Source organism: Aspergillus pseudonomiae (genome assembly GCF_009193645.1).
Source record: "Aspergillus pseudonomiae strain CBS 119388 unplaced genomic scaffold BDV37scaffold_16, whole genome shotgun sequence".
Taxonomy (NCBI): domain Eukaryota; kingdom Fungi; phylum Ascomycota; class Eurotiomycetes; order Eurotiales; family Aspergillaceae; genus Aspergillus; species Aspergillus pseudonomiae.
The window spans coordinates 34,068-60,680 of NW_022476008.1; the positions used below are offsets into that span (position 1 = coordinate 34,068).

The window sequence follows — 26,613 nt, forward strand, 5'->3', positions numbered from 1 at the left end:
ACCCTCCCTCGGTTATGTGCTCAAAATCCTGGCACAAACCAGAAAAGTGCTAATGATCATCTCCGACATACAGGCATAAAGACCAAGAAGACTTCAATGGCCGCCGTACTGAGAATCTCCTTTTTCCCCGGGAGTACACTCCAGTACCCAGGCCAGTAGAGAATGAGTCAGGGTAGTACCGCCATCGTGACTTAACACTTTGACAGTTCTTTTTTGAAGCTTCCAACGTCAATAGTACAGGTACATTGTGCTGAGCGAGGGCCCAAAATATTGTTCTCCTGAAGATTATAGCTGCTAGGAGAATGATATTGCCCGCCTACTAGACAAGCTTGGGATGAGCCTGAATGGGTCAGCGAGACTCATTGCTCAATACCACATCAACACTTCATACATCACGGTGTATCCTATGCATGGCTTGCTTCTCCAATCGCCGGTGGTCCCTGACAGTCACCGGTTGAGGGTCAGTCTCCTCGAGGTCGAGTCCCGCGAGGCAGAAACGTCACCACTAAAACAAAGCCGAGACCGAGGACACCAGCAACCACACCATAGGCAATAACTGCTCCGGTTGGGGCGATGGAGCTGCCGATTCCTGAAAGATGGAAACCTAGGCCACCATTGATAATGCCAAGCGTTATCATCAAACGACCAAACCATCGGTGTACATAAGCAAACACGCTCTTTTTTCCCGTTCTGTGAAAATACCTATGTTGAAGAAAGCCCATAGCTGGCTGAAAGAGTATGAGGGATGGGACGATCACCATCCCGATAATGGGATGATAGGTCTGTATCAAATCAAGGCTTTTGGCCATGGAGATACCAATCCCGAATCCGGCAACTGCCAGAGCTAGCGTAAACAGTTGAAAAGTAGCATGAATAACGACAGTCTTTGAAGATGGAACAATGTGCAGCATCACAGCAAATGAAGGAAAGAGAATAACGAACACCACAATCATGATAACAGCATGGGCAATCCTGCGCTTTTCAACGGACCCAGAGTTCTCTGACATAATGGCTTGCCCTGAACTTGATGTCGTGCGGTTTAAGGTTAAAAACGGGTTCATTGAGGTACCTCCCGTAGCCTTCTGAAGATCCAGGACCGCTATCCCGGAGGCATCATGGATAGTGATGGATGCAGATAAGCTATTGGTGTTGAGTGGGCTTCCATATTTCACTGCCCAAACCCATGGGCTTGACATGCTACTTGGATTTTCACTCCCACCAGGCCAAGTAATACAACTATCACATCTAACATTTGCAGTCATGGTGCCATCGTGGATGCCAGTACCGTCCAATACTGAAATCCGAGCTTGTTGGTTATATAATGGTTCAACATGTTCCACACCTAGCCGTGGAGAGACGGTAACGTTCGAACCGTCTCCAGATGCATAGACAACAAAGATATTTGCCCCTTGCATCCGGGAGCCTTGGCCCCATGCAAACCACTGGAGCTGGCGGGTGGATTGCAGCTGGAAATAAATTGGACCAGATCCTGAGGAGGCGGTGACTTGAGGGATATTAACACTGTACGTGATTCCATCTTGTCCAGGAGGCGTGAAGGTTTCGAGCTGGGCAAGAGTAGAAGCGAAAATGCATAGCCAGACATAACTATATGCCCTTAGCATTTTGATGTGGTGGTTTTCTGGACTCCTCACGATAAATTTTGCTCACCTAGCTAAGCAAACATGACACGGTATCCAAGTTGGCTTTTATCTGGATGAGGTCCGTGGTCGCTGGACACTATGACCGGCCGCGTCTTGGCCAGAGAGGACCAATTTTCACACGAATGCCTTCGAAGAAAGTATTTCCCCTCTGCACTGAAAAAGAGTTTGATCATTCCCGTCAAACCTTATGCGATAGGGCCTGGGTTGGTCCCCACAACTTAAACAGAAGCTAAGATCTGATAAGCTTTCTCAGGTTGAGGCGATGCAGTCTGAAGGCCAATCTGCAACGGTGATTCTAACCCTATGACATGTCGTCAGTCTAGGTCCCTGCAGCCGACCCAGTAGGGTGTGAATGTACATTTGCTGTTTTGGGTCATGGTCTCCTTAAGCTTTCTTGATGGACGAAGTTAGCTTTGACAAGGCAGACATCAGTGCCAGTAATTGTCTCGGGTTGGTGGCGCCGTGGCGATGGTAAAGCTTCCACATCTCACCATGAGCTGCCGGTAGCGTCGCGGACCCTACGCAAGTAACTGCCTGCATCGAATAATATATATGAGGAGAAACCGCTACTCTGGTACTTGAAAGCAAGTCTCAAGTCTTTGATGCAGACCGTCCCTTTAAGGCTTTTCACAAACCTCAGTGGCAACGATGAAGTTATCGTTTCACGCTGCTATTCTTCTATGGCTGCTTCTCGTCGGCGCGAGTAATTCAGCCTCAAATGCTACACAATCGGTTGATGTTGGAGAACATGGCTTGTCCTTTGATCCCGATACCATTCACGTTGCTTCAGGGGGTAAAGTCGAATTCCATTTCTACCCTGGTAATCACTCGGTGACCCAGGCTTCGTTTGACGACCCATGCCATCCCATGAGCGATACCAGCTTCTTCAGTGGATTTATACAAAGCGCGAATGGCGAATCGGTAAGCTTTTCAAGCTCAACGCAAATGACGTAGCCCTCTGACGGCGTAGTCTACTGTTTTCACATTGACCGTTAATGATACCAAGCCGATTTGGTTCTACTGCGGCCAGATAGGGCATTGTCAGGCTGGCATGGTTGGAGTCATTAACCCTGCGTAAGCGTGTCTGTAGTTACACACATGGGAGAGTACTATCTCTAACCTTCTTTTTAGAACCAGTGGCCCGGATACTCTTGATGCATTCAAAAAGGCAGCGTCGAATGCAAACGGGGACAGTGTACCATCTGCAGTACAAGGTGGTATCCTCAGCCAATCCAACTCTAGCACGTCTACTACTTCTACCAGTAGTTCGGCCACTATCACTACCAGCGGTACGTCAGGCAGTACATCGAGCAGTACATCAAGCAGTACGTCGAGCAGTACGACGAGCAGTACGACGAGCAGCACAAGTAGCCCATCCAGGCCATCCCCTACCGCTATAAGTATGGCAGGGAAGTTGCCCATCTCTACTGCCACCATCGTTGTCTTAATGTTCACCTTAATTGCGGCCATGCTCCTAATGTAAGTCAAATTGGATGAAGATTGATATTGTAATACGGTGGACCGCAATTCAGCAAAAGTCACGACGATGTTATCAAAGGTATTCGTCCATTCCGTCTACGCATGTATCTAATGAATGTGGAATTCTATTTTATTTTTATATAAAAAGGGAAAACCCAGTCCACGCTCCACATCTCCCTGGAAGGGAAATAGACAGGGTTGACAAATGGCAAAAAGGGCAGAATGGTCACATCTACTAGCTTCAGGTCGTTTCTGAACCTGAGCATAGAACTGTCTCTGGAAGAACCAGGAATTGTCCCCTGTTTGTGCCCAACCTAATGCGCTGCGCTCCCCTCAATAGTTGGTTAGACACCATGGTTATGTTCTAGCAGGTTCTACTTTTCTTGTTTTTTTCGTTGCCTTGCGTCATGGGGTTCAGCTCTGCTTTTATGGCCATATAACGCCGTCTGTACTATGCATGACACCCTGAGGGTTTCATTACCTCACTCACTGGGAATACCAATCTCTGAAGGCCATGTAGTCTATTATTCATGCACCGCGCTCCCGCTTTGGAGTATCTAATCCATTCACTCTTCGACCGCATTTTTGATTCCAAATCGTTATTGCAAGCTACTCTCAGGCGGATTCAAATGTTCCCAATCATCATTCCGGGCAACTATCACACAGTATGACAGACGTGCATCACCAGCAGCGTATACTCCAGACCAAATACAATTGTGTGATGGTCTATGCCCGTGGGAGGCCTCGACACGTCGCTTCTCAAGTTCGCGCGTGGTGAATTTCCTGAGCCCCGAGTCTCAAACTGTTTCTGACTTGACTGAAGCCTGCGTGTCTTTCCGCTTGTTCTCCACCGCTCGTTTTCCTGACTATATCCACTACCTGCCATTTTTCTATCTTCCGTCGTTCAGCTATTCCTTCTTGTACGTACGGCATCGTCATAGTACCGTGTATGGAGGATGATGGAATGAATGACTTGATTGATGTAAGTGGCCTGCATAGAGGAGACTCTAGTAGCAGTTTAACCTCGTCTCTTAATATGCTTGACATGTATGCTATTAAAAGGTAAAACTATGGTTATTGACACCCTCTACCGCGGGGATTAGACTCAAATAATCTCGTTTCGGTCAAAGGCTATGCTTAGCTGGGTATACAGAGTTGTAATCCTTAATGAAAAGTCTCCAGCTATAATATAAACGTATACGGTATATAAGAACGTCGGACATTCTAATGAAACAATTTCTTGGTACCGTACAGTGTACAGATTATAAATCTATTCACACGCACCTGGACCTGAAAGTATTAGGGTTTCGAGGGCATGTGTAACCCCCATTGGTGAAGGTACAAGTACTGGTGTTCAGGCTTAGTCCTCATATTCCTTCAATTCCTCCAGTCAGGCTCACGTCAGACGATCCTGGACTACGATCGGCCGGTTCATGTTAAAATACTTTGAGTTTTAAAGACAATTTTTATACAGGAGGCCCTCCAGAGGCCTGTTTAGTCAGAGAAAGTGTGCTCCGGAATGCCAAAGGTGCTAATAGTCCAGGTCTTGCCGCCATCGCTGGTGGTCATGTCTCCTCCAGTGACTCCCTCACCCTTGCCCAGAGTGTTGATATAATTGGCATCGGCAACGTCAAGAATGATCTTGGTGTCGGTCCAGGCTAAGCTATCCGTTAGTCTCCGAAGCGCTACCTGGGAATGAGTGTCACTTACAGTGAGCGCCAACCGTGCCACAGTTGTTCTCGGCGCACTCAACGGAGCTTCCCCAGCCCTGAGCCTGTCCGTCACTCGTGGAGAGAGTCGAGACAGTCTTGCCGTTGATCTGGAGTGTCTGTGTGTAGTTTCCACTGGCATCGTCGAATTTGTCTGCCCATCATTAGTGCCACGCACATCGGGCGTAAGGGATGTGTCATTTTTCCTTACAGTGCATCGTCACCTTATCTCCCTCGTTTCCATTGGCCTGACCATCACCATACAGTGGCATCTGGGAGGTGTCTACGAAGGGTGTTAGCCGGCATCAGGGTCACCAGGATTGAGACAATACAAACCGCCGGTCTTCATGAGAGTGTAGGCATACATGGTCCAGTCACTCTGTTGCCAATTGTCGGCAATGGACTGGATCAAGTCGCCGTTCGAGGTGCCCATACCCACCCAAAGGGAGGTGATGGCATCGGTAGACCCTCCACTGGGCCCCTTTGGCAAGACAAGGGTCGAAGTAACTTCGCGGATAAACGAGTTAGATGCGACAGGGCCCGTGCTCAGTGCGGGACCCATGGCGGCGTCCACCGAGGTGATGCCGACAGTGGCAAGAGCCGCCAGGACCTGGTTGCGAGAATACATGGCGGAGGTAGTATGTTCCGGGTTTTGCTGGTTGGGAGTGCAGTTAGAGTTGCTGGGAGAGCGAAGGACGACCAACCTGACAAGGACAGAACTCTTTTTATAACTCCCTATTCTTGTCTGACTCTGGAACAGCGCATCCCCTTAATCACCATGCTTGAGCGACATTGTTCTACATTCTCCACCAGTCGGGGACTGAGCCGTGGAGATGTTTCCTGTAGAAGACTACGGAAGATATGGCTCTTCGGCATAATTCCCAGGCTCCCGGCAGACGGCATTTGGCATCCGGAAACTAAGCCTGGGATTTAATCTATTCGCGGTGGACCAGTGCCGCAGCCTCCTACAGACCTTCCTCCGTCTTGACCCACACGCCCTCGACCTCCTATCGTTGGTCTCGACCACGTAGTTGGATTCTCCTCGAATCACAATCACAGCACGGTTTGGACGACAGGGGGATTTCGCGCCGCCTTTGAACTCCAGATTCCAGCCATGGGATGACCAGTCCCGAATATTAACCGAGCCATCCTTCAGCACTGTTTTCCCGTCCCTGTGGAGCACGTCGATTAGCACAGGGCTAGCCAATGACCTTGATACAGATGGTCCAGTTTCCCCGAGTGGAGTATTCTCTGGTGCTTGTCTATACCACCTTGCTCTGACAGCCTGCGTCGTTGTGGCATTAGAGCTTGTGTACGGTCCCAGAAGAACTGCCCTGGCAAGCTCGCCGATTGTCATATCAACCTGACATGGTGCAGACATGACAGAACGCCAGCGACGTCGGTGTCCTATCAGGTCGAGGTTTTCCATTGCGCTGTAGGCGCCGTGATTATTGGTGTGATATTATCGATAATATTTAAGTAGATTATGAGGGCCCATATTCGGTCCTGCGTACCGTCAAAAGAATACACGTCCTAACAGATAGTGGTCCAACTACGGAGAAGCGATGTATTGCGACTCGTCCAATGGTCACTGGCAGTGGTTCGATATCTTTACTCCTACAGTGCATCGGGGCTGGAAAAAACGACGAGTAGGCGAAGCTCCGAGGCAGCTTTGACAAGTCTCTGGAGCCTTGAAAGCAAATGTTCGCGATGCGTATCCTTGGGTACGTCTGGAATTTACTCATTCGGGGTTCCCAGATATGGTCAGCGTTAGCATAACTCATCCACGCTACGAGTAAATCAATGCAAGCAGTGCAAGGCAAATGGTCTCTTGATGGCTGCTTGTCATGATGCGCAAAACGTGGTGTATCCGGTGGGATTGGAGCCCATGTTGTTCGATCAATGGGTGTTGGAGCTGATGCGGTTGCCGTGTACCATCCGCGCTTCAGTAAAATGCGAAGGGTCAATGAATCGAGACTATCAACATGTTCCTGGAGAGAAATTCCCCACTGCCGTCGTGCGACCAGGGACAGGATTACGGGGTATGGGAGCCCAGAACCGCCTCCTTGCAGATTCTCGAGGCTATCGAAGCGCAACATACTCGCTGGTTCGCGCCATCGCCTTGCGACCGGGTAGCCCATACCCAATGATCACCATGTCACCTCAAGCGGTCGCCCCCAGCGACACCGAGAAGAAAACCATCATTGCTCTCTCGGCGGCGTCATGCCACTGTTTCCCGCGTTGTATGATATTTACTTATCGCGTTCGTGACTCGTGCGTGTCAATAGTGAACCAGAAGGGCTGGCGGACGAATGGGTGCCATAGAACATTAAGAGCAAACGCGTGGGTGACTCGGAGGCTACCAACCGCAGGGACGTTGGGATTCGCGGGTCTCGCAGTGTGTAGTAGAGAGATTATGGAAACACGTTCAGACGGGAATTCAGTGGGTGAGTTGTGTTTGGTGGTAACAACGAGTCGTCGACGACAGACGAAAGACACAAACAAGAAGGGCTGCGTCACGTGCCGCTGAGCTCAGCAGAATCTCAACCCCGTCTGGACGAGGCCAACAGACAACATAGCAACCATCATGATACCCGCTATGTTTCGTTGTACTCGTCCTTGGATACGATTGGGCTGTCTTGATGTGAAACTCGTTCAAAATCATGAAGTAAACACGAACCATCGAGTGAAGGGATGCCCGATTGCTGAACTTTCGGTATTTTCTCGGCTTGTCATGCCGAGCAATGACCGACGAATTCTAGATCAGCCGAGAAGATGGATTGGGGTTTGGTAATACCGAATCATGAATTGAAAGCCTGGGAAGTCTGAGATCTGCATGGTCATCTTAACCTTAAGTTGCGAACATGATCGATGCTGCCGTGTACAGCACATCCTGCGCGGTGCAGGACCCGGGGTACGCGGTAGACTGGAGAACATAGGAATTGATCACGAAGTTAACGACACGATTCTAGTCTCCCTGTCCCGTTGATAGCCTCTAACTGGCTACTATTTCAGTGAATGCCTCCGGGAAATCCTCGTTGAGCCGCAACGGCAATCCTCAACATACCCTCAACGACATCCAGTGACTCACTGGTTGGTTCTCAAGGGTGATGCGTCAATCAGAGGGGGGCGATGCCTAGAATCTGGGGGAGCCAGCGCCAGGACTACAATCCTGGCAATCGCTCTCAATGCGTTGTGTGGGCACACTGATGGGTGTTCCCCAAGCTCAAGGCTCTACTCGAAACCTAGGCCTCGTTGCACACTCCATGGCTTATAAATACCTGGGCATGCCGCGTGGTGGACTTTCAAATGAGACAAAAAGACATCACTGGGCCTCAAATTGCGTATCATTCTGAAGACATACCATTTCCACTTCACTTATCCCCTGTGCCCTTTCTCAACCATGGCGTCTTTGTTTTTAAATGTCACTTGCCCCTACAGAACCCGTCTGGTCGCTGGCAACTCAGCACAATTGATTGGGAAGCATTCGCGAACACGGGCTTCCCCATGGACAGCAGTCATGCCTGGGAGAAGATCCCAGAGTACACAGTCTCCCCTCGTTACAAAGTCATCATGGACCCACCCGGTGTAAGTCTAAACTTGTTCCTCGCCTACCATCAATTTCACTAGCAAGTTCAATGTAAACTCGAGAGTGGCACAACACGTTCTTACACTGCATACAGATACACAATGTCTCAACTTCAGTCTATTCAGACGGCTCATCGCAACGCCGAAGGCTGGCCAGATAAAATGGCTCTGGGAACTGTCCGCTTTCTACGATGGAGTATGGACTTGGTCACAGGGTACCATCATTCACGTCGACGCGACGTACACTCTCGCTTCCGAATGACCGAACAAAAATGGATTACAAGATTCATTTTCCTGGAGAGCGTTGCGGGCGTTCCCGGGATGGTAGCTGCTATGCTGCGACACCTAAAGAGTTTAAGGAGGATGAGGCGAGATTATGGATGGTAAGTTGCGGCGAGCCCTTATACGAACCTATTTGAAACACTATTCGAGGATATGTACCTAACTGTTCCGCTGCAACTGCATAGGATCGAGACCCTCCTAGAAGAGGCCTATAATGAAAGGATGCACCTTTTAACCTTCCTTAAACTATCCCAACCAGGGCCTGCCATGCACTTCATGGTCCTAGCAGCACAATGCGTTTTCTTTACGGGATTCTCGCTCGCCTACCTGATTTCTCCCCGGATATGTCATCGGTTTGTTGGGTACCTGGAGGAAGAAGCTGTGATCACGTATACCAAAGCGATCCAGGAGCTTGACCGGGGAAACCTACCCCTTTGGAGCAATATGGAGGCTCCAGCAATGGCAATCAAGTACTGGCAGATGCCCAAGGGCCAACGATCTATCCGTTCTCTGTTGATGTATGTGCGCGCTGACGAGGCGAACCACCGGGATGTGAATCACACGCTTGGGAGTCCCAACCAGGATAGTGATCCCAACCCCTTCTCGGCCAAGTTCAAGAACGCGATCAAGGAAGCCAGCCAGCCCTTGTCTCCCGTGAAGGAGTATCGTTGACGATTGGGTTGTAGTTCAGCGCCCCTGCATATGTTTCCAAAGTTAATTGGTATTGATATAGAGATAGAGAAATAGAATATGCTACTTTCATGGGTTGAAAGCCTTATGTCAGTTCAGTAGCAGAGGAAGCCAACTAGCATTGTGAAACCTCTACAACAAACGCAGACTGAGGTATCAGTGCTTGTAGTATAAAGGTACGTTTATGGTACAGAGCGCAGCCTAGTTTAGCAGGCTAAGGATAGCAGGCGAGTTATTGCTCTATGATTCTCTCCACCAGCGGGTTATCTATCCCACAAAGTTTACTCAATACTGCCTATCTCACTACAGGTCCTATGTCCCAGGCACCCTAAATAGTGGTCTCAGATCCTCGTTGCTGAGTGAAAACAGAACTACCGAAGATGGCCGGCCCAAGTCGAAATGCCAATCCCGAATTCCTGTTGCTAGACACCAAGTGGAAGGTGTCCATTCTCAAGGAGTCCATCTCCAATTGGGGTCCTTCCAGCCTCCTACCAGATTCTGGGTCGCAACATCACCTGCCGTCAGTTGTACACCCTGTTCCTTGTCTCTTCTTCGATTATCAATCCTGAACCATGTCCCTAACCCTATCACCACACACGCACCCACCAAGAGAAAGACACAGTTGACAATTAACGCAGGCATGTACCTCGGTGCGGTATCCGCTTTAAATGACAGGCTTGATGGAATGCCCGCACAATTCGCTGCCCCGACCAAGAACCCTACCGTCGCTGCTCGCTGGCTCTCGTCTGTGACGTTGTTGGTATGCCAGCTATGGAAGATACTGCTTGGTACGAAAGCACCGGCCGCAAGGAGGAAGCACGCGAAATAGGCCACCCCTTTGTTAGTATCTGCATCAACAGTGACGAGAATTATGTATCCAACAAACGTGATGATCAGCGCGGCCGCCAGGTGGAACGAGCGTTCTCGAAAATGATCCGAGGACTTGGCAATGATCCACAGGACAACGGTCCCGACGCAGTACGGAGCCACCGTATATAAATTGGTTTTCACTGCGGAGTAGCCTTGGAGAGCCACCATTTGCGGAAGGAAATTGCTGACAGAGCTTTGGGCAACACCGAAGCAAAAGCAGCTAACGGCCCAGACGAGGACCCGCCAGTCCAACAGGGCGGCCAGAGCGTCGGTAATGGAAAGATGATCTGTTGTTCGGACGGACCCGTCTTGTAGCAGACGCATCTGTGCCACTTGAGATTCGGCTTCGTTGAACCAGTGGCATTGGGAGCCACTGAGGGGGAGCCACCAGGCAGCAAAGGTGGCGATGATCATAGTCGCACCGCCTTCGATCAAGAACAGGTACTTCCAGCCGGGGAGGTGCTGTTCGATCTGGAAGACACCAAAGGCGATGAGGCCGGAGAATGCACCTATCGTCCATGGAAGTAAATGGCCGTTAGTTGCAATGTTGTACTGTTTTACGTAGCGGATCTAAAGCCTACCTGCGATCGTAACCATGCCGTAAAATATCGAGAGTCGGAATGCAATTTCATTTCGTTTGTAAAATTGTGTCAGGTAGAAGATCACCCCAGCTGAGTATGTCATTAGCCATGATTCTGTCACTCAATGGCTGTTTTATGCATACCGAAGAAGCCCGCTTCGAAAATGCCCATGAAGAGTCGACACACGAGCATTCCAGCAAAGTTGAACGCCGCACATTGCAGAAGCGTAACACTGCCCCTACGGAACTGTCAACATGGCTATACTAATACCATTTTGAATGATGAAGGTCAGTGACCTACCAGCCGAGCATCATTATAGGAAGCATAGTTTTACCGCTGAATCGCTTCAGCAGCAGGTTGGAGGGAAGATCAAACAGAGAGAACGTAACATTGAAAACGGCAAGGATAATACTGTATTGGTTGCCAACCAGCTTGAGGTCTTCGTCAATGCCATCAGTCTTCAGTCTTCGCGTTCCCCAGATTGCTCCGATCAAGGGAGTTGAAGAAGTACATCAAAGAAAGGACGGGAAGAAGTCTAGATTCGGGCGTCAATGATGGATGTACTTCACACATAGGCCAGGTCCTTGCTTTACTTGAAGTCCAACTTTCGAAGGACGGATCTCTCGATGGACGGATCGATTCTGAGAGATTCTCCTGACACAGTGCCCGCTTCTTTGGTAGTAGAGTTAGAAACCACGAGCTCTAGCTCTTCCTTCTTCAAGGTCCGGGATTCCATGACTGTGCACGGGCAAGTGCGCTTTAAGATCAATATAGATGTGTGAAGGCAATGGACGGAAACTCGGAAACACAGGCCAATATAGGCTCTTATATGGCCAGCTTCAATACCCACAGCTCTACACCACTAATCACCCGATCAGCCCGAGCCAGGCAGATATTGCTACCATGGTATGTACCCATGAGGAGTAGCCGTCGGTCGATATGCTTTGTGGTGACGCGGAAGATGGGCAGGCTTTGAGCCGGACGTCATACTGAGGGGCCATATCCTATCATGTCGTTCACTCACGGTTCATCATATTATCTTATCGAGTCTGTAGATGGTATTAGACACTAATCTGAGGTCGTTGTTGCTGTCCAGCGAGCGGCATCGATACGATTAGGGCCAGATTCGACCGAGACGGCAATTCCTTGTCGGTTGAACCCGCCCGCCAAAGGGTTGCGATATCAACTTCCCCGCACGCCATGAGCACTTCACTTGACAACTTCTACCACCAGGATCAGTGCCCTCGACACGGATCACTCGTCCATTGAACGAACGGGGAAGGTCCAGTCGGCGTTGGAGTATCGGTGTTGTCTCCGAGAAAGCGATACCTGAGCTGCTGGGTCCGTGACCTGGAATTCTGGTATTCAAACTCAGGCCAAAGAGCAGTTTGACAACGGTCTTTCTGAAGATTATACCAACGGAGGTAGAGATATATTGCCTTTCTAGGTAATATGCCTGTATCAAAACGCGGCGGAACCTTCCGACAACCGACATCGTGTCACGTAACGCGGCGCTGATCCATTTCGAAAAAGCAGCCAGTGAACAACCACGCTGGACCACTCGTCTTCCCGAGCGCTTTCCTTCCCCCGGCATGCACAAGATACTACCATTCTAGCTTATGACTCAGTCGCCTTCAGATAGTCGCAAGCCAGGTTGATCGGAAATAAAAGCGATTTTTAGGTGCCCCCACAACCTCGGGTGGGGTTGCATCGTGATAGATACATCGAGCTCCAAACGGGTGATCCACCTCCGATATAAGATTGGAGTACGGCTGACTCTGACCTGTTCATTTTACTTTGTGTCAGTGACACTGTTTGGTACCTCTTTTTGGACCCCCTGAGTTTCTACGATGGCATATCACATACCTCTAAAGGACAAACAGTCACCCATTGTGATTGTGGGTGCAGGTGTCTTTGGCCTCAGCAGTGCCATCCATCTAGCCAAGAGAGGATTCACAGATATCACGGTCTTCGACCGACAGCCATACCATCAGACACACTACGACTTCGACAAAGGCTGCGATGCGGCTTCTGCAGGTAAATACACCGGTCACTTACAAGGCTCATGCGGCAATTTCTGACAGAAAATGCAGACTGTAACAAGATCATCCGTGCAGCGTATGGTGACGAGGTTTGGTACCAGAATCTGACTCTCAAGGCAATCGAGGCCTGGGAATCATGGAACCGGTCTCTCACAGAAGGAACAATAATGCCACCAGGAATGGCAAGCAATGACCGGATCTATGTCAACTGTGGTAATTATCATTTCGGGGACGCGGCCAATGGTCTCAACGACTTCGAGAAGCTGTCGGTGGACAACATTACGAAGGCTGGTCACGGCCATACACAGTACCTGCTGTATTCCGGTCCAAAGGAGGTGGCACGCGCCAGGGCGAATGGGTTTAGCTACGCGGTGGATCCGTTCGGTCTCTCCAAAGATGGAGCATATCAGGGCTATCTGGATATGATCGGTGGATTTGTTTATGCTGACAAAGCTTGCACCTATGCCCTCCATCTCGCGAAGGGGCTGGGTGTGAAACTGGTCCTGGATAGGCAGGCGGGTAGCTTTGAAAGCTTCTTAGAAGATCCAGCAGGCAGAGTGGTCGGCATCAAGACGGCCGACGGCAAACAGCACAAGGCCGCAGCGACGATTGTTGCGTGTGGAGGCTGGACACCCAGTCTGGTTCCTGAGATTGATGGCCTCTGCGAGACCACAGCCGGATCCATCGCCATGATCCAGATCCCAGAAGGATCTCCCCTGCGGGAACGTTTCTCACCGGACAAGTTTCCCGTGTTCCAGTGGAATACGCGGGCCGGGGAAAATGGTAATCTGTACGGATTCCCGCTGGATAGTCGCGGTGTGATGAAGATCGGGTACAGAGGGACTAAGTATACGAATCCACAACAAGTCCAGTCGGGTCAAGTGCGTAGTGTCCCCATCACGAAGTGGACATCGCCGTTCATTACCGGGTTGCCGGAGAAGTCCGTCCAGGTCGTTCAGAGCTTTCTAGACAAGTATCTTCCCGAATTGAAGCAGGGTGGGATCGGAATCTCACAAACCAGACTGTGCTGGTACACGGACTCGTTTGATAACAATTGGGTGATTGATAGCATCCCAGGCAAGGAAGGGGTCATTGTGGCTACAGGTGGCAGTGGTCACGCTTTCAAGTTCCTACCTTTACTTGGCGAGTTCGTCGCCGACAAGGTGATGGGGATCGAGTCAGACATGCTGCGCAGATTCCAGTGGCGGGAAGTACCGCATGGGGAAACGCCTCGTAACCAGCTCATGAAGGGTTTCGATGATGCAAATGCTCTCCACCGAGTGCGGATGGTGCCTGACCACATCAGCCAGTATAATTCTAAACTCTAGGATCGAATTGACGACTAGTTCACATAAGCCAGTGACACGGCTGGGGAAAGAAGCTGTCAAGATGTGCAATATTCCATCGTCGTAGAGATTATCAATCCATCCCTTATAGTCTCGTGTGCTCTTACAACTTGACAAACGTCGTGGCAACATTCTGGTCTGTTTTGGTGATCCTTATTAGGGTTATTCTTTGCTTTGAAGAATGGGGCGAAGATAGTTTATATATACAGCCTGGCAATTGAGATTGAGCTCAACCGTCGGAGATTTGTAGGTACTGAAGGCTATCGTAACCTTGCGACAATAGCAAGAATTACAACGTTGGTCTCAAATGCACTCTTGGTTCCTTTTCCCAGCGTGTAATCTAGCTAGATATGGATATGCACTAGTGACACCGAAATATATATATTTTGCATTTTCTACTGTCGCCCACATTGGCCCTTGATTGTAAAGATCATTTCCTTCCTCCGCTCATTGGACGCAAAGCCAAGAGTGGACGAGTTCATCTAGTACCACAGAGTCCTTAATTGTATTGGTTGACACCGGCCAGCCGTGGATATCTGCCAGACTGAAACTCGGTGCTGGGGCATCAGAGTGGAGATTTCCGGATATTGCGGCCCCTCGGCAAAATTTTTTCCTTTACCCCTTTTTTCCAGGAATTTGTCTTAGCCTCAGGGTTTCAATCTTACAAAACGAAGTTTACTCAGTAGGGAAGGATATTAGAGAGATTGCCCCTGGAGGGTAATGCTACGAATTAAGTTGGCCAGGCTGATAACCTGGTTTGTGTCGTTGCCACTCAGGGGAAGTGGCGCACCAAATGGGGCTCTTTTATTCTGTCGGAGAAAAAAAAAAAAAAAAAAAAAAAAAAAAAAAAAAAAAAAAAAAAAAAAAAAAAAAAAAAAAAAAAAAAAAAAAATTAACAATACAAACGAACTAATTCTCGCGCCGAGGAAAACGAGGAATGCCGATTGGATCGAGGATAGCAATCCCGTTCAATGCAGAGCGTAGCATACTTGTATCATGACCTGTGGCGGATTTCCGTGGTGTCAAACCCTTGACCCTAATGAAGCCCCATAACCCGATCTTGACAAGGCCTCATGAAATCGTACTGACGAAGCAGTCTGTATCATAGCAAACAGGCATTCTGACTCTGTGGTCATCATGATGGTGTTCTCGAGATCAGAGTGAAGGCCAGTATTGACGTCAGAAACCGTTTGCTTTCACAGTCTCAAAGCAACGAAGCAATCCATTGGACAAGAAGGCAGATGCAGTGGGACGAAATGTCAGAGGCACGGCGCTACAGAGCAACCGGCTCAACCGGCGCGTTGGCTACTGCGAGAGACCCTGTGATTGACCGAGTAGAGCTCTAGATCTTGTCAACATGGCTCCACTTCTGGCGGAAAATCTCCACCACTTCGTTGACGAAAGCTTGTTGAAGTACTCGGCGAGCGCTAGAACGCTGTTCATTTCCTATCATAGAGTAGCTCATTGATTCAACTTTCGGCAGATTTCCCTGCGCTCATCGGGAAAAAAAATCTCGTGTTGTCCTTATCTAGCTTTTTTGCAGTTGAGTCAACCAGCCCAAGATTCTCTTCTGCCCGTTACTGTGGCGTTGTCCTCGAGATTCGACTAGCGATAGTGACACATCACCTTGCTGAGTTACATTGAAATGTGCAATCATGGACGACAGCAGCCCAAGACGCCCCCGAGCTAGGGTGAGTTCCTTGATCAGGGATTGGCCCAACCCATCTCACAGTGCTCACAGCTTCTTGCTAACTAACGCGGAATCGCGATTGGTGTAGTCAGAAGGGACCAGCCAGAGTAGACTAGAAATCAACAGGGAGACGTCACCGGGCTCACCGAGACGCGGCGTGAGTGACACGGCCAACTATAGCTCTCCCACGCGTCGCACTTCAGGAGTGGACACCTCCAGAGATGGTGGTGAGTCGGACGGGATGCGACGCCGCAGTATTGTCCGCTCCGTACGGACAGGCAGTTTGGCCCAGCGAACGACTCTAGCGGAGCGCACGCAAGGGCAATTCACCATAGGGGGCCCAGAGGACGGTCCACAGTTGTGGCAGGCACACGAACCCTTTGTCCAGCCGGGGTATTCAGACCTCAACCCCTCTTATGAACAGGCCGCAAATGCGAAGCCCATCTGGTCTCTCGCAAAGCCCTTGCCGCGTGTAGTGCGGGCCGGCATGGTGCCCACGAAGGAGGAGTTGCTTGATGCGCGGTTGCAACCAGAGCGTCCGGCTGAAAACTCCCAGAAGCTGGGACTCGATGTGAATCCGAATGACTTGGAGCAAGGCCAAATTCCCAAAATGGCAGACCCCCGGAAAATGGCAGCGCAGGTAGAGGACGCCCGCCTTCAGCGGGAAAATAACTTTGTCAATAAAGTTCTCACTGGAGATGTTGGTCCATCACGCATATCCCGGACTTCCTCTACTCGCCGGCGCCGCCCGTCAGTGCGGATTGATGCCTCGAGCGATCAGCTTTCGACAGTGCCAGAAAGGCCGAGCGCGGCCCCGAGCGTAGGCTCCGTTCACGCTGGGGAAGGCCAACTTCATGGGAGGGACGAATTACTTGAGCCCGTGCCAGAGCAACCGGAGGCGGACCCTGCCGTGGGGGATGCGCTGCCCGATCTATTGGCGCTGCATGAATCAACACTTCCGGACGATCTGCACCCGCTAGTGCAGGGGCTGGTGGAAGACGAAGTACACAACAATCATACGACCTGGTCCGTTATTCGCACTCACCATCGTGAGGCGCTAGCGGAATCCCTGGCGGTATTTGTCCAGCTGACCATTGGCTTCTGTGCTGATATCTCTGTTACCGTGGCCGATGCTGGTAATCCTAATACAACGGCGTGGGCATGGGGCTTTGCTACCATGATGGCGATCTATATCTCCGGTGGTGTCTCTGGTGCCCATCTCAATCCCAGTGTTACGATTATGTTATGGTTTTATCGTGGCTTCCCCAAACGTAAGATGCCTGAATATTTCCTAGCGCAGTTCGTGGGTGCATTTGTTGCTGCCCTGACAGCCTACGGTGTATACTACCAATCCATTCATCAATATCTCCTTACCCACCAAGATACGGGGATTGTGACCAGCTTCGTAACGGGCCAGCGTCAATCATGGATTGACCCAGCAACGGCCTTCTTTACGGAACTACTCGGGACGGTGCTCACGGCCACGACGATCCTGGCCTTGGGTGACGACCAGAATGCACCACCCGGGGCGGGCATGAACTCGTTGATCGTTGGGCTCATGGTGTTCGTGCTTTCGAACACCTTCTCCTACCAGACAGGCGCTGCCTTCAACCCCAGTCGAGACTTCGGGCCGCGCCTGGCCCTTCTCGCGCTCGGGTACGGGTCCGAACTGTTCACGAACCCTTACTGGTTTTACGGGCCGTGGGCCGGTTCTCTATGCGGTGCTATGATCGGTGCGTTTCTGTATGATTTCATGATCTTCACCGGTGGTGAGTCGCCAGTGAACTACCCTTGGGAGCGCACACAGCGCTCGCTGCGGAAGAGTCGCATCAAATGGAAACGCCGATTACGCATTGACCGTCGACGACGTGGTATCCCCGACAAGGTGGTTGCTTAGTGTTGCTAATTGAAACGCCCATCGAGTTGTTGAGGCGTGTGTGATGACGTTGTTGGCATGACTGCACGGAATCCTACTTTTGTTTGTCTAGACCAATGGACATCTCTCGACTGTTGGCTATCTCGCGCTGGTCGTTATTTCCTCCTGTATATACATCACATAGACTGATATAGAAGCAGAATGAGAACTTACTGTTCCTGCATCGCGTTCGAATGTCAACCTGGACCGGGTTGCCCAATCGGGCAACCCGGGTCACATGGCCTCAGCTGACACCACGTGGGGCGTGGAAACCCAAGATCGACAATCCAAGGATTGAAGACTTTCACCACTCCACAGCCATCCAATGCGCGTCCTTAGCCGTGTACCCACGTCTAGAACTTTTTCTCGCGTGTTGACTACCTCGGCTTTCGGGAAGCTCCAGACCACATCCATAATGCCGAAGGCACAAGCAAAAGCAGAACCATCGGATCTTCCGACTCACCCCTTTAGATCAGCCACTGACTTTGAACAATTTCTCGAGCGGGAGCATGCCACATCTCCGGGGATCTATGTGAAGCTGGCCAAAAAGTCTTCAGGCATTCCATCCGTGTCTCGCGATGAAGCGGTGGAGACCGCATTGTGTTTCGGATGGATCGATGGTCGTGCGCACGCGTACGATGAGGACTGGTGGCTGGTACGATATACCCCACGACGTGCGAAGAGCATCTGGTCCAAGAAAAACGTGACGACCGTCGAGTCGTTACTCAACGCCGGTCGTATGCGGCCAGCCGGTTTGGCCGTGGTCGAAGCTGCACAGGCGGATGGTCGCTGGGCTCGTGCATACGATGGCCCGGCCAGTATCACCGTGCCAGAAGATTTCGCCGCTGCACTGACACAGACGCCGGCAGCCTCAACGTTCTTTGAAGGATTGAATCGGTCAGACCGCTACTCGGTGTTGGTTCAGCTTCAGTGGATCACTCCGCAGCGCCGAGCGAAGCGCATCGAGACATTGGTCCAGATGCTAGCAGATGGTAAAACAGTAGGAGCGTCAGACAAGTCAGCTAAACCCAGCAAACGGAAAACTGTGGACAGGAACCATGAAAAGGGTGGACGTCGGAAAGCATCGAAAAAAGCATGACCGATGCCCAGTCCACGATATCGATAGACAAGGCAACATGAGGCTTCAGATCCACCAGACACAGGGTGCTAGCTCCAATTCTTTGCGACGATTTAGGAGGCGTAGATCACTAGAACACGCTGGGTTCAGCTCCTTTTCCTGTGTTTAGGATACTAGATTTGTGACGACTGAGAAAGTGACCATTCGCCTTTGTCGCCTAAATAATATTATTATGATATCTATACCAATTCTGCACCCGTGAACTATGCGAGAACTAGTAAGCAGCTTCCGACCTTCTCTAGATGTACTCCGGAGCCAGGATGTCCATGTATCGGAAGCATGTAGCGGCCGAGGCGTAACCGAGTGTGTTGCTTTGTTTTCGTACTGAGGACAGTATGTGTATATCCTCATATCACCACCCCCATCAATGTAGATCCCGTAAGGAAAGCAACGTATGAAGGCATCAGGTACATACACGTGGCTGATATTGTCGGCAACACCGATACGAATCTACCATCGGCAAGCTGCCGATCGAAGCGGATCGGGAGCCAGCCGAACAACTCGGGAGGAGCCGACGTTCCTGCAGAAGCTGAAGGATTCTCACGGTACGATATCAACCGAGATTGCAGCTTCCTAGAAATAGAAACTACCCATAGAGCCACTTGCCGCCTGGGGGAACCACTCGACAACAGAACTATGATTGGCCTGCCATGACCCGCGTCGCGAAAGGGGTCCCATGTGTCTCTGCGGAGAAACAGCTTAGCAGCTAGAACCGTTTTTTGGTTTCCACTAGCTTCTTGGAAGACAACTGGGCCCCCGTTTAACCATAGTATAATCATTAGACTGTTCCCCGGCATCTGAGTCCCCTCTGAAGCAAGAGGACTGGGACACGATCCAGTGAAGGTGTAGTAGGTGATCATAATTCTCCTCTAATTGATAAGGATACCCGCCAACAGAGAGCAATTTCGCAAGCCGGTGCCATGCTGGATTCAGGGTTACATCGTCTCGAAGGAATGAAGCTGATGACCTGATGCATCAGGACCTGGCCATTTCTATTGCACTGATTATTCGCCTTGTGCCTGAGGACCACCTGGGCCCGCGAGTTAAACATGGTGCGCCATTTGGCATGCTGGGGCCATACCTTCAGGGGAAGCCTTAGAAGGAAGATTGGAAGTGCAGATCAATGGGGTCACTTCACAACTAAGGGGGCACTGGCTCACCCGGAGCCATGACAGCGTTACATTACAATGCGTCGATCGTTTTGGGGGCGATGCTTCGTAGTACGTTCTCCCAGCAGTATCCATGGCTCCAGAATCATATGGTCGCAGCGTTAGATAATGTATAAAGACCGGCACACTTCTTGCAGAATAACCGTGAAATCAACAGACCTACTTCCCCAACTCCAAATTCTCATCGAGCAATCTGCTGTTCCTTTCACACACAATGCGTCTTTCTGAGTTCCTCGCTGTTGCTCTGGTCACTGGTGCCACCGCATATGATATCCCAGACAACTTGAGGGATATCTATTATAAGCATAAGGTACATCACTCTACCGTCGTTCAATCCTGTATCACGGACGTTAGTGTCTAATATTTACATTTCTACAGGGAAAATGTTCAAACGTACTGAAGGGGGGCTTTACCAACGGTGGCCACAGCGATGGGAACTCCTTCGAATACTGCGGTGACATCGAGGGAGCAATCTTCATGCACTCCTCTGCCAAGGGTGGCCAGTACACGAACATGGATGTCGACTGCGATGGAGCCAACAACTCTCATGGGAAGTGCTCCAATGACCCCTCCGGTCAAGGTCAAACCGCTTTCAAGGATGAGGTCAAGAAGTTCGGAATTTCCGACCTCGATGCCAATCTGCATCCCTACATTGTGTTTGGAAACGAGGACGACTCGCCCGAGTTCAAGCCTCAGGACCACGGAATGGAGCCGTTGAGTGTTATGGCGGTTGTGTGCAAGGGCCAGCTGGTATGTATATTATCCTCCCCAGGGACATTGCCAGCTAATTTGAGTTATTCAGCATTACGGTATCTGGGGTGACACCAACGGTGGCACTTCTACTGGCGAGGCTTCCCTTTCTATGGCGGAGCTTTGCTTCTCCGATGAGAACCCCGATGGTGATAGTGGTCATGATGACAACGATGTCCTCTATATCGGATTCACCGGCAAGGATGCCGTTCCTGGAAAGAGTGCCAACTGGAAGGCCAAGACGACCCAGGAGTTCGAGGACAGCATCAAGTCGATCGGTGACAAGCTGGTTGCTGGTCTCAAGGCTTAGGCTGTTGATTATGGGGCTTGGACGAACGGTGCGGATCAGCCCGGATCACTGTACAGCATATATAGGTCTTCATGTGTCTAGTCGAAGTGGTGTGTATATGTACACTTAGTGAAATCATAGTATCTATCCCGAATCCTTTGTTAATAGTACGGATTGCGTTAAATAATCTCGTATATTGTTGTACTCGACTGTCGCTCATGATTGACCACAACTATCTCCTAGGAAACCTAGAAGACTACATGACAGATCGAGATGTCTTACACTGCAGCTTGGGGTGCCATGCCGGATGCCATCTTGCGGCCCTCCTCGAAAACATCTTTAATCTCGTCCAGCTTGGCATCCCACCTAACGCCTTCTTCCTTCGTTTCCAGCGGGTCTCGATTGAGGGTCTCCACATCGACGTGCACATCCGAGCGCAACGTCATCGTTCCTCGTGCAATAGGGGTGCCGAGGTTGTCAATTAATCCTGGGCCTTTGGCATCCTCCGCCTTGGGATCCTCGTAGACTTTAACGTTGAAGACCTTGCCCGGGCGGAAGAAAAAGTCCTTACTCAAGAGGACAGGATCGTCGTTCTTCGGTGGGAATGGATGCATCGTTTCCTCGCGGTACCCCGTTAAGGTGAGGATGAGAGCTTTGTGGTTGCGCAGTCGAGGACGCACTATCTTGAGGAGCTCCTTGTCGAGTTTGACCTCAGAGGCAGACAGGTTCACGTTAGGTGCCTGCAGCAGCATATGCGAGATATGATACTGTTCCTCAGCGCCGTACAGATAGAATGGCATAAAGTGTCGTGGATAGTGGTCGTCGCGATTGGCCGAGTTCAAAGGACGACTGATAACAACGCGAGTCATCTCCACGGTACATTGGATGGGAGTGCCGATGAACGTGTCACCCTCGCGGGCGCTGATCACGCCATCTATCTTGATGGGCTGGTTCGTGGCTGTCTTAGGGTCTGCTTCGTTCTTGATCTTCGTCATCAACTCCTCGAGATTCTGGGACTCCTTGGACTTGAATACAATGTCCTGGACCGAAAATCTGTCCTTGAGCGCTTTGTAGGACTTCATTGTGCCTTCCGCCAGCGTGGCGGCTAAAATGATCTGCTGGCGTTGAGTAGCGCGGTGGAAGCTCGTCTGGAAATCCAGGAAGACTTCATCGGTTCCCCGAAGAAGGAACTCGAGTTCCTTCTGCTCGCGGCTGTTCCGTGTGCGACAGTGTTTCACTTCCTCAATGATCACTCTCTCGAGTTCCTCCTTCATCAGCGTCCTGATGAAGTCTCTGGTGGTAGGGAAAGGGCTCATCACAACATTTCGCAAGACCCAAAGATCCTGCGCGCAGGGAGCAAGTCCGAGACGCCGCATAAAATTCTGAGCACATTGGCCGTACAAGGCTGGCTCGAACTGCGTTGAAGTCAGGAACAGTGATGGCTTCTCAGGCTTGCCCTGGGTAGTGGTGATGGACAATCGGTTCACCACTCTCCTCATCAGATAGTTGGCTTCTTCTAACTCCGTGTTGAGGTTGCCCTGCTCATCATACCAGTTGATCGCGAAGGCGTTGATATTGAGGTCGGAGCCAATATTACGCAGCCAATTCATGATCTCCTCCTCCTTACTGATTTCATCATTGCTCTTCTCAATCACATTCTTGAGGATCCACTCTCGACGGCTGTTAACCTCGTCGCTCAAGGTGTCTTTGCCCTCCTTCTCGATTGGCAACGGGTTGAAGGGAATGATAATATAGTAAGGCCTTTTTTCCTTCCAGCCCGGCTGGTCAACGTGCATGGCGGCGTACCAGGCGGATAGCTTGCAAAAGTCAGAAAACGGTAGTCCACAGGATCCACAGAGAGAGAAAGAGAGGTCTTACCCGCGCACTAGTAAAGGCTGCCTCACCCAAGAGACGACCATATCCGCTGGGACTGAGGCCGATGGTCTGGTTGGACATCCAAGCCGCCATGGCTGCGGCACCGGGCTTGCTGCCCTCAACCCCATAGACGCCGATATTCTCTGTCGACCCCTGCGTCAGATATGGGCTGGTCCAAGTGACCAAAAACCGCATGCGACCATCCCGATAGCACAAACTGCCCGCGGGATAGGGGATGTAGCCGGCCTTGTGAGGGTCTACCGTGATGGTATCGGCCTCCTTGAGTGCGATCATATCGGTGAGCGTGTCCTGCCTCAACGCTAAGGAGGGGACCTCGTCCACCGCGGTATTTCCATCATTATCGTCGCTGGGCTTATTCGGGTCCATCATTTTCCGGGGGATCATGCTGGCAAAGTAACCACCCCAGGCAGCGTCCGCATGCACCAAGAACGACAATCCCCGGTCCTGGAACCGACGACGCATGGCCAGGATCTCATGCAATCGATCCACCCCACCTTCTTCGGTTGTTCCAATGACGGCCACGACTGCATACACAGCCTGACGTTCTTCGAGACAGCGATTAAGCTCTCGCTCGAGAGCGTCGAGAGAAATGCGACCCTCCATATCGAGCTCCACGCCCTGCATGTTGGCAGACCCAATGCCAGCGATCGCTATCGAGGTTAGCCACTGATCTTTGAAGGAGAGAAAAGAATACGCACCACCGCCTTTGGGCCACGAGTAATGCCGTGTTTGCGCAAGGAAATACTTGGCGGGCTTCGTGATACGAAACTCGCGCTCTAGCACGTCCTTGCCAGTCGTTTGGATGGTGAACGGTGTCAAGGCCTGTTCGAGGAACTTCGAGGTGACACCAAACTGTCTATAGAGAGCATCTCCCATGTCCAGGATGACGTCGGGCTGGAGGTTGAGCAGTTCCCAGACGCCCAGGTCTTTGAACAACTTCTCTTCTCCAACACAGGTGGTCACCTGGAAATCGTTCGCTATGAAACCAAGAGGTCCTTCCTTCATAGCCTGATACAACGTAAGGGGGTAGAACTTGAGATTGCGGGCTGCGGATGGGTAGGTCAGAAGAATGCCAATGGCTATCATGGCTGGAAGGCTTACTTACCAACCCAAATGGATTCAAGATTGGCCACAGTCCCATCACAGGTGATGTGACCCCAAGACAGAGGCAAGTGTGTGACCTCTTCATGTATATTATATCCAAACATTTCGCATAGTTGCTGTCCCACCTTCAGCTCCACGACTGTGGTGAATGGACTTGCCTCGACGGCCACATTGTTCGGATTATAGATCATCGTCATGAAATAGCCTAGGAGACCTGGCATGGTCATGTCCGTACACATGTGGCCTTGATAGCGGGGATGCCAGAAAGGGATTGAATGCTCGCCCAAAAGCGCAGCAGTCTTTTCGACAGCCTCCTTGAATTTCTCGTAGACCGGCCCTAACTTTTGTTGAGCCGTGTCGGAGATGAATACCTAGTGTCCGCGTTAGTCTATTCATGTGCACTGTAGTTTGAGGAAGACGAAAAGGAAAGCAAAGGGAGAACAGTCATACCTCATTCTTGCCGTAGCTGTCACGAGTCTTCCTAAGCTGCTCTAGAATGACTGCAATATTATCGCTGAACGGTTTCAGATTCTCCGACTTGGGCCCAATGAAGTAGGAGCTGATAAGATCATGGTTACTGATCTTTGGTGGCCCTGCGTCGCCCATTGTGTCGTTGTTTGGTATGTGGTGCTTCTCTCCTCTTGGTATCCGGGCGAGAGATGGAGCTGTTATCGGTCAGAAGGTTCTCACGTCCATGCTCCCATATTTATACCATTCTCGCCCTCTACTGCAATCGTCCTTTCCAGCTATGCAACTACCCCGCCTACCTCAGCTGACTCTATTAGCTCTGTATCATGCAAGAGCAGATGCAGAATTGACCTTTCAGGCGCGGGGCCTATACACCAGGAAATGATCGGCCATCAGTCAGAGCTGAAAGGTAAGGTAGATTGTTGCCCAATAGAGTGATGGTGTCCACCATCTACAGCAGAGAAAGACGAACAGATTACCTACAAAGTATGTCACCACTCCTATCAGAATAGACGTTTCATATGTACCACGACTAGACCTTGGTGCCTTCAAAGTGCGAGACCATCAGGCATCCGTACAACTTGCTTGACTAATAAATTGAGACGAAGCGTCAATAGAGAAGCAAGCACGTACAGGCAGGCAAGGTTTGAACTCTTGCATGATTGATGTGCTACCTTGTAGACGTTGAAGGAGAATACGGGGCTTTCTGAGCCATTGATAGTAGAGTCAGGCTCGTGTAGGACCCATTCACACTGCAAGCAGTGACGTGTCGGTGTACCCGGATGCACGGTCAATCTTGGACTTGATCTATCATTTTCAGGCAGCCAGAATGGACCGATCTGCACCAGGCCTCGGGCTAGGGATGATAGTTACTTACTTGATGGGGACGAATAAAGTAAATTGATGAATTGGAAACTGGAAGTATAGCGTATGGCCCTGGCTCTCCTGTCGTCGTAGTCGAGAATATGTGCCAGGCTCCTTCCCTATCGTACCTTGAAGCGGACTCAAACATATCGAGGTTTGATCGTAAGTCAGAAGTGGAGAGAAGTAGCCTTTGATTTGAACTGTGGATTGTCTCACACAGAAGAAGATCTTAGATACCCAAAGATCAGCAGCCGGGCGTCCACAGAAGGCACCGCCAAGACAGAAGAACAGTCTCTGCGCCAGCCACTGCCGCGAAGACCCACTGTCCTGCAGGAAGTCACCAATGCAAGGCGTCAACCGTGGTCAACGGGGCCTGAACATATGGCTGGCATAGGATGGCATCCAATAACGTGGATATATTCGCCGACGCCAGCTCTCGGAACCAACGGACTCGGAGTTATCCAACTCAAATTGCCCTCTCCGCTACTCAGGTAGCTTTTCCCCCAAATAGTGGATCTTGGTACGCTGTGCACTGCTCGCCCTCCAAACTACATTCCTGTGGGTCAGTGTTAGAAGAGCCTGCCACGTCACTATCTGCGGTTAATCAAGGAAAGCTACGAGTCCTTTCCTGCGTCTTTACTTCAATCTTTTCGGTTGGCTCGTGGTCAAAGGGCGTTGGAGGCTTACTAGTGGATAATCCCTAAGCTGCCCGGCGAAGACGTGGGATGCAATGGCCTAGAATTATTGTATGGATGCAGCGAGGATGTCTGCATTCAGCCCGATAGAGGACGAGTGGGGTGTCCTCCAAATCCGTTGGAAACCTGATCATGTTTGCATTGTAAAGGAAGTGAACCACCGAGAAGAGACGGAAATGCGAGTGTGAGATGTGTATTTAGGCAAATAGCGCCGTCAAAACTCACACCAATCCTAGTCCAAAAAAAAAAAAAAAAAAGATTGCATAAGCCTTTTGCTTAGATGGTATTTATAGGCCCTGGTGCGAACGGAGACTTGATCTTGAAGAACCCTTGACAAGCCAGGTATTACAATAGTTTACCTACGTGCCCTGAGAGACCACGAGGGTG

At 50.6% G+C, this 26,613-nt stretch overlaps 12 protein-coding genes across 12 annotated transcripts; 7 read left to right on the forward strand and 5 right to left on the reverse strand.

The window, feature by feature from the left end:
• Positions 1–277: 277 nt before the first annotated feature.
• Positions 278–1,650, reverse strand: BDV37DRAFT_292003 (cytochrome and DOMON domain-containing protein). The gene has a single exon (XM_032089080.1). It carries the CDS (start codon positions 1,620–1,622, stop codon positions 462–464), a length of 1,161 nt encoding a protein of 386 aa, XP_031943772.1. The 5' UTR covers positions 1,623–1,650; the 3' UTR covers positions 278–461.
• Positions 1,651–2,309: 659 nt separating this feature from the next.
• Positions 2,310–3,032, forward strand: BDV37DRAFT_280737 (cupredoxin domain-containing protein; the record flags this gene model as incomplete). The annotated part of the gene is made up of 4 exons (XM_032086644.1): positions 2,310–2,582; positions 2,632–2,735; positions 2,793–2,868; positions 2,928–3,032. 4 exons carry the CDS (start codon positions 2,310–2,312, stop codon positions 3,030–3,032), a joined length of 558 nt encoding a protein of 185 aa, XP_031943773.1.
• Positions 3,033–4,528: 1,496 nt separating this feature from the next.
• BDV37DRAFT_57184 (uncharacterized protein) lies at positions 4,529–5,588 on the reverse strand. The gene is made up of 4 exons (XM_032090890.1): positions 5,186–5,588; positions 5,061–5,132; positions 4,851–5,003; positions 4,529–4,798 (listed from the first exon to the last, which is right to left on the reverse strand). The coding sequence occupies exons 1-4, from the start codon at positions 5,475–5,477 to the stop codon at positions 4,635–4,637; spliced, it is 681 nt and encodes a 226-aa protein (XP_031943774.1). The 5' UTR covers positions 5,478–5,588; the 3' UTR covers positions 4,529–4,634.
• BDV37DRAFT_57183 (uncharacterized protein) lies at positions 5,589–6,480 on the reverse strand. Its single transcript, XM_032090889.1, has one exon. It carries the CDS (start codon positions 6,276–6,278, stop codon positions 5,700–5,702), a length of 579 nt encoding a protein of 192 aa, XP_031943775.1. The 5' UTR covers positions 6,279–6,480; the 3' UTR covers positions 5,589–5,699.
• Positions 6,481–7,374: 894 nt separating this feature from the next.
• Positions 7,375–8,101, forward strand: BDV37DRAFT_242577 (uncharacterized protein). The gene is made up of 2 exons (XM_032081341.1): positions 7,375–7,763; positions 7,822–8,101. The coding sequence occupies exon 1, from the start codon at positions 7,437–7,439 to the stop codon at positions 7,641–7,643; it is 207 nt and encodes a 68-aa protein (XP_031943776.1). The 5' UTR covers positions 7,375–7,436; the 3' UTR covers positions 7,644–7,763; positions 7,822–8,101.
• Positions 8,102–8,106: 5 nt separating this feature from the next.
• BDV37DRAFT_242578 (alternative oxidase) lies at positions 8,107–9,848 on the forward strand. The gene is made up of 5 exons (XM_032081342.1): positions 8,107–8,437; positions 8,533–8,820; positions 8,905–9,585; positions 9,637–9,718; positions 9,779–9,848. Exons 1-3 carry the CDS (start codon positions 8,253–8,255, stop codon positions 9,389–9,391), a joined length of 960 nt encoding a protein of 319 aa, XP_031943777.1. The 5' UTR covers positions 8,107–8,252; the 3' UTR covers positions 9,392–9,585; positions 9,637–9,718; positions 9,779–9,848.
• Positions 9,849–9,859: 11 nt separating this feature from the next.
• Positions 9,860–11,596, reverse strand: BDV37DRAFT_292006 (major facilitator superfamily domain-containing protein; the record flags this gene model as incomplete). Its single annotated transcript, XM_032089081.1, has 5 exons — positions 9,860–10,788; positions 10,861–10,950; positions 11,004–11,098; positions 11,161–11,325; positions 11,454–11,596. The coding sequence occupies 5 exons, from the start codon at positions 11,594–11,596 to the stop codon at positions 9,860–9,862; spliced, it is 1,422 nt and encodes a 473-aa protein (XP_031943778.1).
• Positions 11,597–12,352: 756 nt separating this feature from the next.
• Positions 12,353–14,536, forward strand: BDV37DRAFT_292009 (FAD dependent oxidoreductase). The gene is made up of 2 exons (XM_032089082.1): positions 12,353–12,897; positions 12,954–14,536. Exons 1-2 carry the CDS (start codon positions 12,711–12,713, stop codon positions 14,228–14,230), a joined length of 1,464 nt encoding a protein of 487 aa, XP_031943779.1. The 5' UTR covers positions 12,353–12,710; the 3' UTR covers positions 14,231–14,536.
• Positions 14,537–15,637: 1,101 nt separating this feature from the next.
• BDV37DRAFT_242582 (MIP/aquaporin family protein) lies at positions 15,638–17,967 on the forward strand. The gene has a single exon (XM_032081343.1). The coding sequence runs from the start codon at positions 16,180–16,182 to the stop codon at positions 17,833–17,835; it is 1,656 nt and encodes a 551-aa protein (XP_031943780.1). The 5' UTR covers positions 15,638–16,179; the 3' UTR covers positions 17,836–17,967.
• Positions 17,968–18,075: 108 nt separating this feature from the next.
• Positions 18,076–19,150, forward strand: BDV37DRAFT_242583 (YdeI/OmpD-associated family protein). The gene has a single exon (XM_032081344.1). The coding sequence runs from the start codon at positions 18,179–18,181 to the stop codon at positions 18,950–18,952; it is 774 nt and encodes a 257-aa protein (XP_031943781.1). The 5' UTR covers positions 18,076–18,178; the 3' UTR covers positions 18,953–19,150.
• A 963-nt stretch (positions 19,151–20,113) lies between these two features.
• On the forward strand, positions 20,114–21,261 carry BDV37DRAFT_57222 (glycoside hydrolase family 75 protein). Its single transcript, XM_032090891.1, has 3 exons — positions 20,114–20,470; positions 20,539–20,910; positions 20,963–21,261. Exons 1-3 carry the CDS (start codon positions 20,375–20,377, stop codon positions 21,218–21,220), a joined length of 726 nt encoding a protein of 241 aa, XP_031943782.1. The 5' UTR covers positions 20,114–20,374; the 3' UTR covers positions 21,221–21,261.
• A 216-nt stretch (positions 21,262–21,477) lies between these two features.
• BDV37DRAFT_280745 (pyridoxal phosphate-dependent decarboxylase family protein) lies at positions 21,478–24,805 on the reverse strand (the record flags this gene model as incomplete). The annotated part of the gene is made up of 5 exons (XM_032086645.1): positions 21,478–23,016; positions 23,078–23,745; positions 23,794–24,141; positions 24,201–24,570; positions 24,650–24,805. The coding sequence occupies 5 exons, from the start codon at positions 24,803–24,805 to the stop codon at positions 21,478–21,480; spliced, it is 3,081 nt and encodes a 1,026-aa protein (XP_031943783.1).
• Positions 24,806–26,613: the final 1,808 nt, after the last annotated feature.

Coding starts and splice junctions, on each gene's coding strand:
- BDV37DRAFT_292003 (XM_032089080.1), bottom strand. CDS start 1,622: ATGCTAAGGGCATATAGTTATGTCTGGCTATGCATTTTCGCTTCTACT.
- BDV37DRAFT_57184 (XM_032090890.1), bottom strand. CDS start 5,477: ATGTATTCTCGCAACCAGGTCCTGGCGGCTCTTGCCACTGTCGGCATC. Junction 5,133..5,185: donor CACTCTCATGAAGACCGGCG/GTTTGTATTGTC, acceptor CACCCTTCGTAG/ACACCTCCCAGATGCCACTG. Junction 4,799..4,850: donor TGGCACGGTTGGCGCTCACT/GTAAGTGACACT, acceptor CGGATAGCTTAG/CCTGGACCGACACCAAGATC.
- BDV37DRAFT_57183 (XM_032090889.1), bottom strand. CDS start 6,278: ATGGAAAACCTCGACCTGATAGGACACCGACGTCGCTGGCGTTCTGTC.
- BDV37DRAFT_242577 (XM_032081341.1), top strand. CDS start 7,437: ATGATACCCGCTATGTTTCGTTGTACTCGTCCTTGGATACGATTGGGC.
- BDV37DRAFT_242578 (XM_032081342.1), top strand. CDS start 8,253: ATGGCGTCTTTGTTTTTAAATGTCACTTGCCCCTACAGAACCCGTCTG. Junction 8,438..8,532: donor TCATCATGGACCCACCCGGT/GTAAGTCTAAAC, acceptor CACTGCATACAG/ATACACAATGTCTCAACTTC. Junction 8,821..8,904: donor ATGAGGCGAGATTATGGATG/GTAAGTTGCGGC, acceptor GCAACTGCATAG/GATCGAGACCCTCCTAGAAG.
- BDV37DRAFT_292009 (XM_032089082.1), top strand. CDS start 12,711: ATGGCATATCACATACCTCTAAAGGACAAACAGTCACCCATTGTGATT. Junction 12,898..12,953: donor CTGCGATGCGGCTTCTGCAG/GTAAATACACCG, acceptor CAGAAAATGCAG/ACTGTAACAAGATCATCCGT.
- BDV37DRAFT_242582 (XM_032081343.1), top strand. CDS start 16,180: ATGCGACGCCGCAGTATTGTCCGCTCCGTACGGACAGGCAGTTTGGCC.
- BDV37DRAFT_242583 (XM_032081344.1), top strand. CDS start 18,179: ATGCGCGTCCTTAGCCGTGTACCCACGTCTAGAACTTTTTCTCGCGTG.
- BDV37DRAFT_57222 (XM_032090891.1), top strand. CDS start 20,375: ATGCGTCTTTCTGAGTTCCTCGCTGTTGCTCTGGTCACTGGTGCCACC. Junction 20,471..20,538: donor ATATCTATTATAAGCATAAG/GTACATCACTCT, acceptor ACATTTCTACAG/GGAAAATGTTCAAACGTACT. Junction 20,911..20,962: donor TTGTGTGCAAGGGCCAGCTG/GTATGTATATTA, acceptor TGAGTTATTCAG/CATTACGGTATCTGGGGTGA.